This window comes from Aptenodytes forsteri, unplaced genomic scaffold, assembly GCF_000699145.1.
Source record: "Aptenodytes forsteri isolate BGI_AS27 unplaced genomic scaffold, ASM69914v1 Scaffold54, whole genome shotgun sequence".
Classification (NCBI taxonomy): domain Eukaryota; kingdom Metazoa; phylum Chordata; class Aves; order Sphenisciformes; family Spheniscidae; genus Aptenodytes; species Aptenodytes forsteri.
The window spans coordinates 6621593-6642993 of record NW_008796044.1 but is presented as its reverse complement, the minus strand read 5'-3'; the positions used below and the strand labels follow the sequence as shown (position 1 = coordinate 6642993).

Here is a 21401-nt window from a genome sequence, read left to right as displayed (position 1 = left end):
CATCCCCCCCCCCCGCCCCCCCCCCCCCCCCCAAAGGCAGGGGGGCACACAGTTAGTGGCAATAAGAGAATATTGCAAAAAGGACACGAGAGACTAAACTGAATTAAGGAATTTGGGCAGGGCAGTTCGGTTTAACTGTCATTTGAACTTATGTAGAAACAGAGTATATGAATGGTTAGGTGGTTACAAGATAGGCAGCAGAAACCAAAAACACCCTCTTTTTTTTCTTAACAGAAACCCAGTAATTTATCACATAGATTATGTTATACATGGATCTTCGAAGGTTCTATTTCTTTCTCTCTCCACTGCTACATATGAGAAAGTTTAGAGTTTGAGGCACTCGAGGATATCTAAACTAAAACCCAAAGCAAAACAATTAGAAAGTAGAGATGCTGAGCCATCAATAAAAATACTGTTCTGGTCTTGATCAAATTTGAAATGAAATAGCACACTGCATTACATATAGTGCACTACTGAGAAGTTTACAAAGTAAAGAGGCTATTGTTTCTTAAACTAATATTAGAGTATTGGCTTTGCTTCTTTTTATCCACGGTGTTGAGACCTCTCATTTAGAACTGGTGGAAGGTAATTGGACATACATACTACAAGTTTATATTTTAGGGAGGTTTCATAATCTTATTTCTGTAACACAAGTATTATTGAATCAAAAATAAAAGACCTGAGGGAATTAATGCATTCCTTTATGCTTTAAAGAAAAAAGTCTACAACCCACAGACTCTCAATACTTACCAGTCTCCCAAAGAGATGTTTCTAAACTTTAATCTTCTGAGACAATGAATGCTCCCCATCCCAACTGATGACAAAATTAGGCACTACCTACATATGGAGTGGCTAGCAAAACTCATCAACATTTCAAAACTTGAAGTTTCTAAGGGAACAACTTATTAAATACCCATCTACCTCCAAAAGAAACTTCAAGCTGAGAAAAATCTTCTAAACCCAACACATTTACTGTATCTATAACTCCTCATTAACAATTTGTATATCACTTTTCTTGTATCTGCTCCCACCCCATCAACATAATTCTAAGAAAATGTCTTAGCATACCCTAAACCCCAACATATCACTATTTTCTTTCAAAAAGAGTCTTTCTCTCTGTATTTATAAGAAATCGGTACTTAATGTGTCTCACCTGCATCACTGAGTCAGCAGTTAGTATTTTGCTCCTCTCTCCACAGCTGATACCTGATAAAAGTGAATCAAAGGGATTCTGATATACAGGGTTCCTCTTACATGTCGGTAGTGTTTTCACCAAAGTTTAAATATCTAGCCTCACATTTTTGTGTCTTCTGCACATAGAAATATTCTCTTAAGGTTAAACTTTGAAAGAATGATTTCTATTTTCTGATATGCACATGCCCCTCTTCACCCTGAAAAAGCTCAAGAAAATTTTATAAAAACTTTGGGATTAGCATAGCACTGATAATGTAAAAATATTTACTTCTTATTGCTAATACTTGCTGTTGTCTGCCTGTTTCATTGAAATGCTACCATACTGTCTGTATCCATACCTAGATGTTACAACTCATACCTGCACTGGCCATGGGTTTGGCCATGACACATAATTTAAATATAGAGGATTCTGGGACTACATGTTTTTTCCCTTTAGGGAAGGTGGTCTCAGCTTGGACAATTACATACCTGTTTGCAATAGGATAAAGTTGCCAGATCCATAGTGCTCTTGGCAGTCATGGAGGTTTACAAAGTCATGAAATCACTTCTCACTAATTCTTTAATTATGGAAGGATTTATGGAAAAAATGATGCATGCATTTGTAAAACAGATTTGGTGCTATGAACTTGAAGTAAGTTCATTCACAGGAGAAAGTACCTCTAGCGGCACTTGGACCCTTCTGAATTATATTTACAGTTTCATAAATGGGAAGTCCATCTGCTGCCAAGGTGTTTTGGTTGCACTGAGTGGAACTGTGCTGTTTTCCTGACTATAAGCCACCCAGGGCTGTCTTCTGTTGACCTGGCTGATGGAAGCTGTTATGATTTCCTCCAGTGAGAAAGAGGCAGTTCAGCTGCCCAGTGAGCACGTTCAGAATAGCCATGTAGCATGCTTTGGTTGCTTGAAAACATGGAGGCATTGCTTAGAAATTCATATAAACTACTGGCTGTTTAATTTCACACAAGTGACAAGGGGTATCAGTTTGTGGGAGGATTACAGGGAGCCCTTTGTGGCAGAATGTGCCGGTGGCATTAAGAGGTGTGGTCTGCTGACAGTCACCAAATGCACCTCTCCTCTCCTTTAAGAGGGTACGGAGTCTGTTAAAACAACAGGCCTAAGAGGCTGTGCTGCAAGTCAGAATTAAAAAATAAAAACAGCTTCCAGAAATACAATAAATTCTTAATAAGGTATATAACAAAAATCAAATAATATAGCATCTCAGTGTCTGCACTCTTCCTTCAGGCAGGCATGGGGTGATGTTCTGTGATTTCACAGATTTACAAAGGGAGCAAAGGAAACTGTGTCCTCCCTTGAGCTTCTGATTTTTTTTCCTGCTCAGACAGGAAAGCTACGATAAGCATGGGATTCAGAAGGGAGCTATAGTTAAATGTATGTTTGGAGTTGAGAGGTGGAAAGAAATTTGCAGCCTTCTGCTTCAGGTTAGGTAAGTTTACGATTGGGATAGGGAACTGAGGGCCTTCAGAGCTGGAATTAAACTGGGGTCCTGCTCATTGTGGGAGACGGGTGACGGCTGGGGCCATGACGAGCTACAATGCAACGTTCATTGGGAACGGGGAGGAAACTCCCTTGTTTTGTCATTCCCCTGTTCGGCAGGGTGTGAGTCCTTCCCCATCAAAATCCTCAAGCCCTCCTGTAAAGTCACACTGAAGCGTAGTCTATGGAAGTAACGGCAGCTTCAGTCCTTGCAATGATGGGCTTGTCCGCTGCAGGAGTGGAAACCAGCCACAAGAGTGGATACAGCAGCAGAAACAAACCTGTCATTCTTTTGTTATGCTCTGTGTCACATGAAATCATCTTCCTTCCAGCTGTGCTCAGAAAGGGTAGAGGTGTGCTGGTGGGAGGCCAGCAGCTGCAAATGTGCTGTGCTTCTCCCAGGAGGTGGCACCTCTGGCGTGGATGGGAAAACAGCCTTCCCCGTGCCCACATTCCTCTACCTTCAGGTGCTGCTTCTGGGACATCTGAAGGCACATGGTCATAGCTTGGCCAACTTAGTGTAAGGTTTATGTGAGATACTTCTTTGTCAAGGGGGGCTGCTCTTCTTTGTGGAATCATTAACCTTTGGGAATGAGATACTAGAGCTGTCATGCTTGTAGCTGATGCATTCCAATTTCCTGCTATATCTGAGAATATCTAGGCCTAACAGGGGGAAAGCTTCATAATTATTGATCCCTGTGACCATCTTGTGCTGGAATTTTAAAGTCCAATTAAGAAGGGAAAGAAAATTTTTTAGATCTTTTCAGTTTTTCAGATTTTAAATGTGTATCTCTACGTGTTTGCTTGTGTCTCAATAGTTTAACACACCTCGTGTCCCACAGAATGGGAAAAATATCCCTTTATGGACAGTTGATAAGTTAATTCATGTAACTCACAGTGTATGTAACTTGCATACAAAGCTTTGCATTACTAGCAATTGTCCAAAGTGTCAAAGAGTTTATATTCTGTAATATAAAAGTTGAAAATCTTGTTACATGCTTATGAGTTGTCCAAGGACAGATCGATGCACAGTTTGGATTACTATTTGAATTTGATCTTGCCTCCTTCTGAGTGATTCCCAAGGAAGATTGTTACTGCCCCAGTTTCCGAATTCCTCAAGGAACTGAATCCCAGAACTCAACTGTTATCAGACTTTAGTTGTTTGGATTACGGTCTATTTATCTTCTGCAAAACAGAGAGGAAATTTTGCTTCTTTAATGATTTTTGCAAGGAAATCTGTAATATTTGAAACTGAGGAAAAGAGAAAAAAGCAGCCAAAAATCTATATATGGAATTTGTTCAGGCATTAGTCCAAAAAACCAAAAGTCATCAGGTACATTAGCACAAGTAAGGATGGTATTGAATTGGAGAAAAAAAAGTGAGACAATGATTAGAGTTGTCATAATGATAGATGAAGTATGAAAGCCTAAACAGAACAGAAGAAAACTAGAGATAATGAGCTCCATGCCACAGAGAATGGTTGGAATAGCCTCTTTGGGAAAGATTCCTAGGCAAGTCTGTCTGTCTCACATTTCTTGACGATAATCATCGACTTTTTGTTTTGTTTTGTTTTTCATGACAGATAAATATTTTTCTCCGCGTGGCTTGTTAAATTCAGAGGAGGACCCTCTCTCTTGTAAGTGAATATGTAGAATCCTATCACCATTTTTTCTTTAAAAAAAATAATTTGTCTTTCCTCAGTCACCAGTTTCTTTTCTTGCTCCTTGATTAGCACTATACGTGTGTTGATTGTTGCTCATTACTGAAATACATTGCTTTGGTACTCTGATGTTCTGCACTGTAATTTTTAAATGCCCTCTCTTTGGGGAGAGAGGGCAACATATCTGTTTAAACAGAGCATGTAGGAGCCTGCACGTTTTGTGCAAAAGTACTGGATAGCGTTCCAATCTCCTTTACTGTTAAAGGTATCAAATATGGCACGAAAAAATTATTTTTTCTATCTTTTCCTAAGCTTACAATGCTAGTGTGATCAGAGTTAATTTAGCACCATATCCTGGTTGTTTATCCATTCCCTTAGCTCAAGACTTGCTTTTAATCATCTCCCGTCTATTTTTTTATATTGGAGCCAGCTGAAGAATGTTCCAAAGCAAGAGATTGCCATGAAAATGCAAATTCAATAAAAATTTAAAATTTTAAGATGTCTCCTTCTTGACACATGGCTGAAATAAAGAGTACTAAGTGTTGAGAACTTCACTGGTATTTTGGTGGTGACATTTTTTTTTACCAGTTCTCTTTGCAGCCACAAGTTACAGAGTCTTACAGAGTAAGATCTTATGATCTTAAGATCAAATAGTTGAAAATGTTTTCTGCTTACATTCTCTAAGTTGTGGCACTGAGGACCTGTTTTTTTCCAAATACTTAGTAGTATTAGAAGATTCAGAAACACCAAATAACTGTAGTAACTGGAAACACTCAACAAGCATGAGATGACCTTTGAGCTATTTAGTGTAAACAGCCTGAGCAGTATCACACTGGTTTTAAAGCAGGGTTAGAATGCAGCTCTCCAGGCTGACCAGACACTGATACACCATAATGAAGCCAGTTGAATGTGAATTATATTCCATTATACTTCACCAGTCTGTCACCTGGTATTATCTTCAATCCAGAGACATGGGATTCTGGTCTGATCAAAAGAATGATTTATGCAATAGCAACTGTAGAGCACAGCTGGCAATTTTTCATGTTGCCCTTGATGTCTTTAAGAATGTAATTGCTAGTGTAGGAGTCAGGAGACCTGGATGTTGGTTCTGGCTCACCCATACATGTCTGATATATAAGAGGCTTTGATCGAAGTGGCTACATTCCCCCTCAACAGATTGCTTTCCAGGTCAATCTCCGAGGTCTTAGGGGCAGGGTCCATTTCTTATATTGAGCACGTAGAGGACGTAGCACCAGTGCTCTTGACCTACTGCACTTACATGCTAGAACAATGACAGTTACAACAATATCAGAAAATACAGGGCTTTATGGACAAGTGAAGTAGCTTTATTATAGCACTGGCATTTTCTTTTTCGGGAATCCAACCCATCTGATTTTCAGGCCTGTATTTCATTACCTCTTGTCATAGAAGTGAAAAAGAAAATGTCGTAAGACCTTACTGTGAAAGCCCTTCCTTCTCCTCCACATATAAATAGATACATCAACGATATATGAGTACTTTTTCAGTGCAGAGTTTTGAAGACTCTAATCCTCAATGAGTGCAAGAAGATCTGTTCTATTTTTCCATTCAATGCCAATATCTGGCTACCTCTACTTTATTTTCTAGCAAACAGGATCTCAGCATGTTTCATCAGCTCGCTCAAGCTACATACATTTTCCCTTCCCCATATTTCTATGTCGTTGCTCCATCACACAAACTTGACTGTCCAGATTGTCCGGCTGCTTCAACATTTACGGCAATTTGCAAATCATGTTCTTTGCTGTGGTATGTGGCAAAATCTGGTATGCTTCTCAGTGTTATCTGCAGCTATGGGCCAGCACATGATGCTAGCAGGAGCTGATAAAAAGCACAAGCACTCCATGTTGGAGAGTATTGCTCTCCAGCTGCTCTCATCTACTGTTTCATGTCAGAAATTAAGAGAAATGAACTAGAGTCCCAGGGGTCTGTGGTAGATGCAGGGGTCTGTGGTAGACTATTTTAGACCTCTAACTTACAGGGCTCTGAATCACCCTTGTGGATGTGCATTGGCTGCATAGGAAACTTAGTATCTTAGGTTTGGTCCACAAACACAGGCAGTTAAATACCTCTATAGACTAAAGCAGATGGTGTGAATATCCACTCAGGCTATAACAAGCCAAGCTAGAAGGCAGAAAATATCCCCAAATTGTCTGCTGGATTTTCTGACATCATGATGAAACATCAGACTTTGACTTTGTTTTCTCAATTTGATCTTTGTTTTCTCATTTTGACCTCTGTCAGTCAAGACACATTCAGGGTAAGCTGACCTGTTGTGACAATCTTTTTAGGTTGACTGGCCAGACCCACAAGCCTTTGAGCTATGAGAAACTTCTACAATATTACCTTGCTCATTTGCATTCCTACTGCCTAATTGCTGGGACCTGGTTTCCAGATAAACAGAATTCATGATAGTGGTGGCTTTAGTCTGTGTCCTCGGATAAACAGAAGAATTTTCTGCCAATGTCCTCCATTAATTCCTCTCATTCGATACTAAGAGAACTAGGTTCCTTAGCTTTCTCAGCTTATCTCGTTTAACAGGAAACAACTCTAGCTGATGAGCAGTAACATTTCATACTGGCAGATTTTTTTCTGCCACTGATTTTCTTTAGTTTCAGTACCAGCCTACATTCTCATGCTTTATACATGTCCTAATCCAAAAGATAATAGTCAGAGCCATCTGAATAGCCTTTTCCACCAGTCCATGCACACAGCCCTTAAGTCTTGCTGGTCTTGTGCCAGAGGTCATGAGCGCTTGTGGCTCTAACCAACAGTTTCTTATTACCTTAGCACAGATTTACAATTTATCTTTTTACCAGCAACATATCTAATTAATGCTGGAGGTACTAATGTGAGCAGTCTAGCTAAAGAAGAAAGAAAAAATGCATTGAAAGTACCAATAGTCTGGTGACCCAATGGAGGATTTTTATTGCATTGCTTTTCTAGTCAGATGTCTTACCTGCAACTTCAAGACATGGCAACTTCACTAGACTCTCGAAGATTTTTAGAAAATATTTCAATGGTATGTAATGTCCCTATCTTTGGGCAGAGAAAAATGAAAAAAACCTCCAATGTCAGCTTACATAACATAAGTATTTTCATAATGTATGTCACCATTCTAGTGTTCTCCATCATTTATTCACAGAAGTTCACCCTGGGTTGAAAGAGAGTGGGAAGATAACCATATAAACCCCTAGAAAAGTCCATGTGACTTTGTTTGTGTTAGAATTACAAGGATTTCCAGCCTTTTTATTTCATAGAGAAGATAAAAAGATGCCATCTGCACCTAACCCTTTATTAGTGTTTCAGTCAGCCTGCAGGATTCTTGAGTACGTGGCTTAGCTGAACACGTGGAGTCTTCTCCACTAAGCAATCATGGGAAAAGAAAGAAGGCAGTATGGTCAATGTGTATTTCACTACAGATTTTTTCAGCTAACAGATGCATCTTTAGGAATCGGCAAAGACTATATTGCTCTGGTTTGTGCACTAAAGTAAGCCTGAGGAGATAATGAGGAGAAGGAATGGACAAGTGCTCTCCAGCTTCCTGGTTTAAAATCTTCACGTTAAAACATTGTCCATTGATTCTGCTTAATATTCACCCATCTGCCCATGGTGCTGTCACTGCCACCATCTGAAAATGCTTGAACATGCCAAGTTTCATCATCTGTGATTTGTTGCATCCATTCTTCACTAATGTAGAAGGAAGGTCTGCTTTCCAAAGCAACCATGAGTGTAAATTACGTTTGAAAATGTGTCATTCTGATAACTTGCTTCAGCAGTTGGGACAGTCTCATGAAAAAATTATTTTAAACATATCCATGAGAACATAGTTCATAGCAATGTAAACTTCCCACAATCAGAAAATACTAATGATGAAGGGACTAAATAAAGAAATATATGTGATAGAAACCTGCTTAATGTCTGTTGAGGCTCTCTAACTATGAAATGAACATTTGGTTTCATGGAAATGGCCTTTATTAACTAAGCCTTTGTTAACAAAGTGCAAAGATGAGATTTGTTCTGCCAGCTTTTCTGGAATAACATTGATAAGTTGGCATTGTAGGGAACTATAACTTGCTTTAATGGACTGTGCTTTTTCTGTTTCATGGAGAACATGGCACCTGAAGATGAGCCCCTCCACCACTTCTCCCCATCCACACCACACATAAAGTCTGATTTTATTGAGAGAAATACACCAAGCAGAAACACAGTCTGGGAGGTACCATGAAGAGAGTGGCCACACTCCTCACTCTAGGAGCTTTATGTTCCTCACATACTTTTGTAATCTGGCATTTAGAGCAGTAGTCCGTCCTTTGACAAATGAAGATGCTAATCCTGACTTCAGTTACAAAGAGAAGGGCGCTGTAGTCTATGCAGAAGCTCTTCATCCATCTTCATTAGTCTCAATGTTTAAGTTTCCAACTTTATCCTGGCACTTGGCTAAGACTGATATTCTAAACTGATAACCTCACTAGAACATCAAAGTGAGTAGCTTCTGCTTATGCATCACCTAGAAAATAATATGCCCATTTTCTCCTTTCTGATACATGTTTAAAGCCAAGGTCACGGGCAGCCTCCCATCAGTTTCAGTGGCCTTTGAATGATCCAGAGTGTTGAGTAGGTTTTTAACGTACTAAGAGCACCACTGTCCCTTAGAAAGGAGTCTGAAGCCTCCCACAGTGGAGAATAAACTCCACTCCATCCCAAAAAACAGTCCCTAGGCTCCTGTTCTGCTACCTGTGGTTTTATGGGACACACCAGTGACTGGGAACAGCATATAATAATGTTAAGAAATCCATCTGGCCAAGATTTACATAATATTCAGTAGCTACTGCTATTTTGCCCAGAAATGCAATGCATTAGGGAACTGTACCGTCAGGAAAAAGAAGTCCCTTGTTAAATACACTCATTATTTACTATTATTTGACATAGAAATGCAGAGTATTTACTTTTTATGGTGTTTGCTTCGTTGGAAGATAGCACTCCATTTACATACTTAATCTAGCATTTCATTAATCCTCAGTTTTTCCTTTCATTTTTTGTTGTTTTCGGCTTTATAATTCTTCCAGATGTTCCAGATGTACTGAGTGTAATAGGCAATTAGCTTAAAAATAGTTCAGCCAGCTCACGTTATAAATCAAACTAGAGACTAGGGTTACATCAGTGTGTACTAGCAAATTAAACAGAGCCTCTGTCATTCAGAGGCCAGCTAGTTGAGTCTAGTCACATCTCTGCTATGAAATTATTTTAGCTTCCAAAACAGGGTGCCTTCATCCAGTTTCCTATTTGGGAATGGTCCCTAGCCTCCCAAGATGTGCCTGAGAACTGTTGGGTGGAATTTTGATCCAAGACAGGACCATGCCAGGGCCATGCTAACAATTTCAAAGTAAAGATGATGGAGTTCCAGTGCTCACAGCTGTGTCCTGGCACTGTTTAATTCCTTGGTAAAGTAGCCTGTGAAAGATTCTCTCTTTGGTTGTTAATCAGCATCACATAAAGTCCAACAGCCTCTTCTCCTCTACAGGGAATGAGGGTGATGTTCCCAGCTCTGTCAGGAGAAAGAGCGCGTGCTAACACTCACATACTAACACTGTGGACCAACAAATCCTCTTGATCCTTCTGTTACAGAATGCAGTCTGCCTGATGCTACAGTGACATTCAGCCAGCAGTGGAATGGCTAGGCTTTTTGGTGTCTTGCCTTCAAAGGCAAGGACATGAGCTTCTTCCCTCATTTTCCATTTTTTTGAAGTATGAGTCTTACTCCAGCCCAACTAGAGTACGAGACAGAAATGATCAGAAATGATACCCACATTCCAGTTCCAAAATTTTCTTCATGCGTAAGCCCAGTAAAGTCAGTCATTCATAGGTTTTAATTCTGGGAAAATTTATTCCCTTGACTGACTATTCAAGTGTAAAAGACATAAACTAGCTTAATAATGAAGATAATAAGGATGCAACAGCAGAACAGAAATTTCTTCAGGTCTGAAACCAGCCAAGTTATCAGAAGTGAACAGAATCATTAATGATCACATTTAAATGACATGATTTAACAGAGACACTGCTATGAAGCTTATACAGTCTTACAGTTTACCAGATTTGTTTCATTTGAAGGAAAAAAAGAGCCAGATTGTAGGGTAAATTCCAGTAACATGAGGCCATCTAGTGCATATTATCAGTGTTACAACTTTTGTCTTCCAGGCTTTGGTTTTTTACCTCTGTCCCTAGCTCCTGCTCTGTGATTATTTTCTGTACCTTGGGAAATATCTCATTTGTGAATAATGGATGCAAAAACTTATTCTCTAGAAAGGTCACCATGGACAAAAAGAGCGACAATGTTTATTTTAATAAACTTGCAAACTAAGTAGCTAAACAACATACATGAATCAGAATTGTGCAAAGTTAGAAGAAAAATGAGCATTTAAAATTTAGCTACAAAACTGGAGGAGTCAAAGCACTGCCTAGGAAAGCTGAAGCCTTTGAAAAGAAGTATCTGCAAAAGTTTCTGGGTAGATGAAAGAAAACACTTCACCAACAAGGAAAGCAGAGGCAATGCCTGCACTGACTTGTGGCCACTAAAATCAGGTGGCATTGGCAGAAGATTTGAACTTTAACTGTGGAGACAAATATATAATGAAGGGCTCATGTGAAAACCAACTGCTACAGAAACAGGAATGCTTCTGAGAGTCCCAAAGAAATGCTTTGCGGGGAGCAAAAGAGAAGCCACAAATGACAGAGCACAACTGAAAAGCCTACTTTGTGCTTTGTTCACCATCATCAGAACAGGCAGGATGAATGAAATTAAATTAAGAGATTGTGATAAGGCAGTGTAAAGCTGTTCTCAGCACTCTTCTCTGTCACGCAGAATTCATTCAGCATGCCCCTGCTTGCTTCATGCGTAAGGTACCTCTACTTTTCCTGCAAAGGAAAGGGAGGACATAGACATTGCAGACAATAAGCTTAACATTATAAACTAAAATCTCTCTGAAGTCCTCAGCCAACAACTTGCTAACAGACACTATAAACATTTGTAGTAGACAAGAAGGCACTGATCTGTAAACAATTTTCTTTTAAAAAGTATGTATTTTATCCATAAAAAGCAAGATATTTCCAGTACCATTTTTGAATTCTTATATGACCTGATTTGGGTCCAGGTGCCTTGTTAGCCCTGTGTTGCTCATTGGACTCTTCTCTGTACTGTCTGACTTCTACTGTCTCTAGTAGAGAGAAACTACAGTTTCTGCTAGAGTAGGAAGTTGCTCACACAAATATCAAGGGCATTTGTTTAGCTCAATTGGACCTTATTGGTGGGAGAAGCAATTAGTCTATAAAGATTAAGCAAAGAGGCAGAGGAGTAGTGACCCTGAAAAAAATGATAGCACTTAGGTGGAATGGAAATACCAGATAACTCAGCTAGTCTCAGATTTTGGCTTATTCAGGAGTAATTACATAGTATTGTACTTACAGGACTGCTTTGCAGAAAGAACATTTGTTGTTATATGTTTTCCCATCAGAGCCACAAAAAGGTTGATAGAGTCTTTCGCAGTAAATAGGTCTTCCTCTCTCTAACCTCTTGTATTCACTGCAGTCTACCTGCAAATACATTATCATTTTTCTTTGAATCCATCTTTCTCACATTCTCCGTTCACCTACAGAAATAATGAATATATGAAATTTTTGGACAAGCTTGTCAGTTGCTCTAGAGCAGCGTGGTCAATGGGGCTCCACCATCTATATTAGCTGAGCCTAAGCCTCAAAAAAGAAACATTCCTTCTGACAGAGATGTGTGTGATGCTACCCATGTCAGGTTCTGAGCACCTTCAGGGACTTCGCTGTCTGTCTGAATAAGAATACATCACTGCAAAAAATACAGCCCCTTTTCCAGCTACAGAAAAGTTGAGGCTTAATATTTTTTTCTACCTGATTGCAATTATCAGTAAATTCAGGTGAGATTAGTTCTCAAGGATGTGAAGGGTTTCTGTCTCTTTATTGCACAAGTATCAGCTCTTGACGCTTTTTACACTGGTGAAAGGATCTGCCCAGGCAGAATTAAGTAAAGTCCTATTTAAGTATTAGCATGAAAAGAAATTGTTGAAAGGCTCTCATCTGATAGTGGGACTGTATTCATTACAGACTTATATATGAAAATGGGAGTACAAACTAATAAAAGAAATGACTGAAAGTGCTCCTGTCCTGGTTTTGGAGCTCAATCTCCTCCTGTCAAGTGAATATTATTCCTGGTATTTGACAAGCAATGAGTTCCTTTTGCAGTGCACATATTCTAGTTAATGATGTGCTTTGTTATCCTCAAAAGCCTAGGATTTCCTTGCCTAGGAAATCACCTGTCCTTATAGGTGCTGTTGTAACTAAAATTTGTTCAGCTCTTTTTGCTGCTAGTCTAGTGACAATTTGAAGCATATTAGTCTTTGGAAGAACACTATGACTAGAGGTTTTCCTTTCTGAAGATCTAGCCAAAATATGTATTATAAATGTATACATTTAAAACAGAACCGAGCCTTGCTGTTCTCTTGTTATGGCCTGATTTTTTCCCCTTCATTCCAACTCTTAGTGAAAGATAGGAGTATTACTTAGCCAAACCCTGGAATTTATTGCAGATTATATGATTGGTTTTATGCTAGTCATTGCCCAGGGTCTGCAGGTGGGTGAAGTGAGGAGCTCTGTGTGGTCAACCCCTTCAGCAGCCCAGCCCCTGTGCCATGGCTGCAGCGCAGGCTGAAGTCTCCACTGCCAAAAAGAGTCATTAGCCAATCACTCTTGGGTATTATGGGCTTAAATGCAGTGTCCCATAAAAAAGAAAAAGCATATGGGATGTTAGTTTACCTGGGTTTTTCCTTCATTTGGTCCTGTCCCTCTCCTCCAAAGCCCTGGCTGCTCACACATTTCAAACTCTGTGGCTGGAAAGCAGGAGGCAGCACACCTAGCCCCAACTGCAAAAGCAGGTCAGAGACCTGACGTAGCTGACAGGTTTCCACAACATAAGCCAGCAGAGGCAGTGGCATGGGAGGCAATCTCTGTAGCTTGTAACTTATCATTTTAAAACTGGTCAACCACCAACTTGTGAGGGGCAAGGGTCAGCTAATAAAAAAGCTAGAAACTAGGTGAATTTGCCCCATATATATATGTGTAACAGCTGGTAAAATGGGGAAGATACTTACTTTGGTGTGGAGAGCAGAACAGGCTCTTCCTGGAAAAGTATGTATGTCTTGGTGTAGTTTTAGGCATCAGAGGCTGTATATGGTGTGCTTAGTATTGGACCAGCTCTGTGTGTGTGTGAATTCCCACTCCCTGCTACTGTCCACTGGACTCCCAAAGGGCTTGTCTCTGCTCTCCTGAGTAAGGAATTTTATTGCTTGGTGCCTCATTTCTTTCAGAGGTTGACCCCAGGATGGACACTCCAGCATAGTCAGAGAGAAATTAAAATCTCTAGGTACATGATTTAGGATCTGAAGGTCACCAAGAAAGTGTCATCACCAGATAAATATTAAAAAAATCTTGATTTCTCTGACTTAAAATTTGGCCTTGCCTTGCCCAGACTGCATTACATGTAAAAACATCTGGAAGTTGTCAGGGCAACTGTATGGAAGCCACATATCTCAAACTCAGGGATTTCTCTCTGAAATACTTTGGCAGCATTTAATTAATGTTTAATATGCTTTTTTTACCTCATGGGCCTCATGTTGTTGCAAACTATATATTTTTATCCAGAAATAAAGGAGAAAATTACTCACCTCATTCTCTTTGGCAGCATCTGCAATATAAACAGAATCACAAAAGATAAAATAAAAAACCACTGTTGAATATTCAGTTTGCAACTGGGATGGTTTCATTAGTAACAGCCCTTCCAGCAACACCAAGTCTCTTACCTCCTTGAAAATGAATACTGACATAATTTTTCCGTGTTTAATAAGATACAGGTTTCAGGACCTATTAAACAAGTAGACCTTACTGTATTGTTTACCTTAGAAATCTGTGTCAGCAACTAGAACAGCCTTTGTTGTCAGAGGTAAATATAATACTAAATATATATAATGATGATAATGCAATTTGGATCATAATACCACTTTAAAAAGTGTTTTCCTTTGCCAGTCAATATGGATTCTAAACTATTTAGCAGAAGGATTGGCTCCTATTTTGTATACACATGGCATCTAGTATAATGGAGCCCTGTTCTCAGGTGGGGCTTCAAAAAGCTCCTTCAAAACAATGGTAATTACACCTCCCAGAAAGTAATCAAGTAACATTGGCATGTCTCCATTATGGTGACACATTTGCTACTTTCTTTAGGAATGTATTTTGTTCTTCTCCTGTCCTGTAATCGTCATTCTGTGGCTTCCAAAGGATAAAAGTTATCAGGCAGAGGCTTCTGTACAGAAGGAGCAGGAAGAAAATGCATTATGATCTAAAAGGCAATACAGCTCTAGCACTTGTCTTTCTGACTAAATGTAGCTTTTTTTGATCTTTAAAGCCATTAAGCTTTCCACTGAAACTTCCTTTCATGGAGCTGCTTACATCTTCTCATCAAATAAAGTTGTCCAAGGTAAAGAAAACTAGCATAAATAATGTTCCATGTCAAGTTTCAGTCTATGTCACCATAAGTTTGACTGAGTTTTCATTTTCTGGAATTGGATCATATTTAACCCACTTCCACAAAAACATTAAGATGTTATTTTTCCTCTGGTAACCTTTTAGTATCCACTATGTATTTGGGAGTGAATGCAAAAAAGATGTGGCTCAAAAAGTATTGATCCATAAAGTTTTAATGCAGATAAGATAAACTAGAATGTTCAAGGAAGGGATTTGCTGGAATTCGTATGAAAGCAATATTTATTCATTTATCTGCAGTTAATGAAACACTGTTTGGAAGAACAGTTTCCATGAAAAGCATGCCATTTCATTGAAATTGACATTTTTCATAAGAATTTTGATTTTGAGACAATTTTCAAAGCAAACTTTTCAGAGCTATTCAAAATGGAAACAGATTATTTTGTTTCATAATTTTGGTTTTGTTTTAACATTTTCATTGTTTTGCTTCTTTAACATTCATAATGCTATTGAACTGCTATACTACTAGCAGAGAAGATTTGGACTCTCCTCTTTCAGTTATTCCAAATGTACTTATTTTTCTATATCTTACTTTTTTTTTTATTGCAAGTTTTTGTTTAAAAAGAATTACCAGGTGAAGGCTCAGGAAATTACTCCTAGCTCCTTATTTTACTATAGAGCAACCTGCGCCCCAAAGCTCTTTCCAGCCTGGCGAACTAACATCATAAAGAGGTTATTCACAGCCATATTATGTGGCCCGTGCATAATCAACTGTCTCCTGCTTTCTCAGTTTGGCAGGAGAAGGACCTCATCAGCTCCAAGCTCTCTGCTCAGATGGAGGAAAAAAATCAGTAGGTAAAAACCGGCTTTAGTTCTGAGGCTTTACAGTTCACTTTTTAGTTACAATGCAGAATGTAGCTCTGATTCACACCACCATCAAGGAATAGGTTTCATCTGCTCAAGTTGGCAACTGTAAAGCTGGTGCAATATTGCTTGCTAAATAGTGCACAAGCATAAAATTTCACTTGCTTTCTGCCACCCACATCCAGCACCCATTGCTTACTATCCCAGTAGACTGAGAAGCTTGCAGTGTTTGAACATTAGAACTATAACATATCAGGAAGTAAAAAAGGTTACTCACTTGCTAAGCAAAGAACTGCCAGGGTGAGGAGCACAAAGGCACCTGTTATCTTCATGGCAGACGTGGGTTCTTGACCTGTTTCACAGCCAATCTGTGCTCTAATTATTCCTGTACACTTAGCTTAAATGTGTATTCGTGTATCTGTGAGAGCCGATATATATATATGAACGCACAAAGAGCAGGAACCCTGATGATGAAATCCTCCTTGTAGAGAAGGTAATTAGAAGAAGGTGTTGCCCATGGGTAGTGTCAGTAAGAATGTCTTCTGTACAACGTGAAGGTCATAAGTACAGGGCAAAGATGAGTGTCACAGCATGGATTGTGTTGATAAAGGAGATGTATTGTACTTTGGCTAATCCCCTTGCCTAATTAACTGTTCCATCTCCATTAGCGAGTTCAAGGAGTGACTCAGTAAGGTGGTTACTTATTGCGGTTCTGTTATTGTCATATTGATCCTTAGAGCTGAACATAATTCTCAGGGCAAAAGAATAATTCTTACTGGGTGCATTCCAAGAAAATCATACCAGTAGAGCTGAAATGCTTAATTCCTATTCTCTTGAAATTTTGGAGACCCTTGTCACTAGCTGTGGATAGAGGCGATGCAGGTTAGTATGGCCATGCGCTGAGCCCTTTCAGACTGCTCTGTGGTAGTAGTTGCTGCTTGGAAAAGTCTGTGTTTCACGTGAATACCCTCACCTTCACACACAGCCCAGAAGATCCCCCAGTCTTTCAGTGTTCTGCCTTTAAAGTTCCACCAGTTTAGAGATCAGAAACAATGCTTTGTGACGGAAGGAGCAAAGATACCACATTGCACTGCCTAGCAGAGAAGTGATGAGTTCACAGCCATTGTGCATCCTGCTGAGTTACCGCCTAGTTTGCTGTCATGGAGATATGGAGAAGATCCCCCTGCTTGCCCATCTTCTCCTTTGTTGCTATTTCCAGCACAATAGGTATCATATCATGTGGGATTCTTTAAACAAATCCAACATACCAGTGTGTTAGTGACTTAATCAATAGGCATAATTTTCTGGCATTTATAGTACAGACCAGGGGTAGAGTCACAGTGGGAAACTCAGATCTGAGTCTTAATTTTCATAAAGTTCAAAGTAATGTGGAGTTTTGAGCCTGTAGTTTTGTTTGAACCCAGCCTTCCAGAAGTCCCTTCTCTTTAGTGATTTGCAATGCAGATGTGCAAATTGTCTCAATATGAAAGATCCCTGCACACCATTACAATTCACAGTATTCCAGTGATCACCTTCCCTACGCTGCAAGATAGCCTGGGGCTTTTTCCCCATGCAGGAGTTAGGGACATATATGCTAATTTCAGAGGGACTGAAAGTTTTACAGAAAAGGTTGTAATAGGTCAAGTAGACTTTGGGCCCCACTAACTCATCCCAAGAGGGATACAGATCATCTTGTCTTTAAAGAATGTAGGTAACGAATAAACGGTTAATTCCTCATCACTTAATGGGACAAAAAAATAGATGCCATCAAATTCCAGTTCCAGGGTAGGTAAAGATCTGGTTTGAGGTGGAGGCCTGTAGATTTTTTTTTTTAAATGCCCTTACTTCGGTGATTTCATTTTAATTTTTTCTTTGTTCTTCACTTGGACATCTGCATATTCCTGTGAGGTAGAGATCACAAAAGACAGGCTGTGATTTAAATTTGGGTTGGTCTGGATTCTGCTGCTTTGGGATGTCAGTGAAACTTTTGTTCTGGAGAGCCCAAAACTTTTCTGAAAAGCCTGGCGTAGAGCGTGTATAAACTCACAGCAAATATTCAGGACATGTTCTTTGGTTGATGGACGATTACCAACATCAGGCAACAAGAGCAAAACCCAAAACAAGCCAGAAGGTACTCCTAGTCTGAATAGTTTTGAGCAAACAAGGCTCCTGAGGATATCTTGAAACTATAAAACTGCAGCTTGACAGAACACGCAGGTTCCTTGACACTGGTATGAGGAAATCTGCCACTTTGGTTACACTGTCTTGCCTAATACGGTGCTACAGAGTGTACTGTCTGATGCAACCTCAGTATCCATCCCATCCCTCTAGCAGAAGAATATAAACATCTGTTTGTCATCTTCTGAGATGATGTAGGAAGATTTTCTGAGGACTAGTGTAGAAAGGGAGAGAGGACTTTTGGAGGTTGGAGGGGGCTAATGAGGGAGGAAGATTTTCGATTAGATTTTTCTTAGCATTTGAAAATTACTTTGCTATTGAAAGGATTCCTGATGCTTATTCTATGCCCCACAGCAGGATAGCCATGGTGTGAGTGTTTTCTTTCTGGTAATGTTTAGGTGTTTTGATTAGGGCTTTTGAATCAAATTAAGATTAATTTTCTGAGCAGTGGACCTTAAGCTTTGTAGAGCTTGCCCAGACCACTCAGATAGGAGGGATACAGTTCTGATGAGAAGCTGTGACATATTGTAGGGTGTGCAAATAGCAGCTCACGACAAGCAGGGCACAGCAGGGGGTCAGCCAAAGTTCTGGAGATTTTTGCATTTTGAAATATCAAAGCTGTCTTGAAGCTTTGAGAAGAAAAATGCCATACACAGAAAGCAATAGTCTGTTTCACTTTCTGCAGTGAGGTAATACTCATATGCAAAATCTCAAAATGAAATTCGGTAAAAAGTAATGCCACAAAGCATTTATTGCAACTCCAGTTTAAAAGGATACTGAAGTACCCCAGTATCTATATGCCTAGCTTTAAGAATGGGTGGAATTCACATTAGCCAGCTGGAGAAAATAGTCACTGGCTGAAAAAATGCTTCATCTGAGGTGTCTTTCTGTCCAAACTTGCAGAGGCTTGTTGTTTGCCCTGGTAGTCTTCATACGGAGCTGGTCTGACAGCCTGAGACCTGTCATCCTCAGATAGGTTATCTAGGTCAGAGTGCTGTCTTTGAGAACATTCAGTGGCAGATTGAGAGGAGAACAGAGCGGTTCTTCTCTTGGTGGACAAGTTGAACATGAGTCAATGGTTTGGCCCTACAGTGAACAAGTCCAACTCTGCATACTGGGCTGTATTAGTAAGAATGTAATTATCAAGTCAAAAAAATCATTTCCCCCTGTTCAGCCCTTATGAGGCTGCATCTGGAGCTCTGTGTACAGTTCTGGGCTCCGCAGCACAAGAAAGACACTGAAATTCTGGAGCAAATCCAGTGAAGGACCACCAAGATGTTTAGAGGGATGAAGCACATGTCATACTAGGAAAGGTTGAGAGAAGTGATTTGTTCAGTTTAAGGAAAGAAGGCAAAGTCTCATTGTTGTCTTCAGCTACTTTATAGAGGTGTACAGAGAAGACAAGAGCCAGACTCTTCTTGGAGGTGCACAGTGAAAGGGAGAGAGAGAATAGTGCAAATTGCAGCAAGAGAAATTCCAATTAGATATGAGGAAAACAATTTTCACAATGAGAGTAGTCAAGCATTGGAACAGGTTGCCCAGAGAGATTATAGAAACTCCATCCTTGGAGATAATAAAAAATGAATGTGTTCTAAACTGGCCATGGTCTGGTGGTGGGTGGGGATGTGGGGAACCAGGCGACCCCCATGGTCCATTCCAACCTGAACTGATTCTGTGATTCTTATAGGTGAATGTTAAGTGTTGCTGACTGTCAGCTGCTTAGGGACTTTGTGGCATATTATATTTGTCCTTATGAGTTAACATTTCTAGATTTGACAAAGCAGACACGGACAAAAGAGTAGTTGGACTGATTTTAGCTACTTGAAAAAAAAATGTTGTTTGTTGGAAAACAAGTGTTCAGATCTGCTTAGTAATAGCTGCTTCCCAGAGTTGGATAAGTAGGCCTCTTTACCATACCTAAAACTAATTCTGAAATTCATGACTCTGTTTGGATTGAAAAATTGTGAGTGAAATTTTGGTCTCTTCAGCAAACTCGTACTGGTTTCCATTGAGCTGGGAGGTACTGTTTGAATACATGTATGTTAATTGTGGGCCTCTGATAGTTTTCAATTTTTGTCATTGTATCTTGTCTTTTCCCAACTTCTTACCTCTCCAAGTGGCTATTTTGAAGAAGAAAAAGTAATTACTTGGTGAACAAATGTTTATTCACTTCAATGGGTCTGCTATATCTGATAAAATATTAGTGCATTTTTTTTGGAGAGTGAGAACATTTGTCACAATTATTGATATATTGCTTTTATTTTTGGAGCCCTGAATGGAGCATAAATGTGATGCCAAATACGCTGCTGCAGCACGTCATTAGTTAAGTGCCTGCTTTATTCTGCATGGGAGGATGTTATCTGGCTGCATTCCAGAAAGCATTGATGCACAGTAGCTTGTTCCCGTTCATATGATGGAGTGCCTCACATTGAGGACATCAACAGTGCTGAAAAAAAGGCACATGGAATAGCTAAAAAACATGTTCTCACACACCAGGTATAACTGGAAAGAATGTACAAGCCAAGATAGATATTGATATGGTCACGAGTGGGAATTCAGACCTCTTAGTGATTCTGGTGCATGTTTATACTCAACCCAGTACACAGGCTCCTTCAATTTGATTGTGTGTGGGTGGTTAGGGCTGTCCACCCATGTGCAATTAACATATCAGACTTTAAAGTCTTGCTCAATGGAAGATTTGAGAACCAAGTGATGCATTTCTTAAGGCATCAAACTGTGCCAAAACATTTGGGTATTTGCCTGAAGGAAGGTGAGTTTCCCATTTTCCACACCTTAAGAAAGATCAAAGGAGCCTTTCTTTAAAATTGCAGGTATCAGGCTGGGACAGATCCCAGCTGAAGGTTTCATATGTTATTTTAGAAAGTAAAAAAAACAACAACCCAACATCATAACTCTCTGCAAAGGCTGGAGCTGATCTTTATTCTTTTTCTTTGTATCTTCTCATCTCTTTAAGATAAATTACAGGGCTGTGATACTTACTATTGTGCAACTAGCTTGTGAATACTTTGAGTTACTTCGTGTCATATCATTGATGTTTCTGAATGACTTGATTCTTCACAGATATATGCAAAACAGGCATTAACAGCTTAACACAGCACTGAATGAATTAGACAGTGAGCACTGAATAGGACTTATTTTAAATTGCCTTCTATTTTGTATTTTAAGAAGTTGCTAAGCCACTATCGATCGTATTTGAGAAGTTGTGGCAGCCCAGTGAAGTTCCCACTGACTGGAAAAGGGGAAACATAACCCCCATTTTTAAAAAGGGAAAAAAGGAAGACCTGGGGAACTACAGGCCAGTCAGTCTCACCCCTGTGCCTGGGAAGATCATGGAACAGATCCTCCTGGAAGCTATGCTAAGGCACATGGAGGACAGGGAGGTGATTCGAGACAG

General features: G+C 39.6%; 1 protein-coding gene across 1 annotated transcript; it reads right to left on the bottom strand.

The window, feature by feature from the left end:
• Nucleotides 1–11253: 11253 nt before the first annotated feature.
• On the bottom strand, nt 11254–16149 carry LOC103904301 (ovomucoid-like). The gene is made up of 4 exons (XM_009285729.2): nt 16086–16149; nt 14131–14150; nt 11847–11974; nt 11254–11299 (listed from the first exon to the last, which is right to left on the bottom strand). Exons 1-4 carry the CDS (start codon nt 16138–16140, stop codon nt 11254–11256), a joined length of 249 nt encoding a protein of 82 aa, XP_009284004.1. The 5' UTR covers nt 16141–16149.
• Between the last annotated feature and the right edge of the window lie 5252 nt (nt 16150–21401).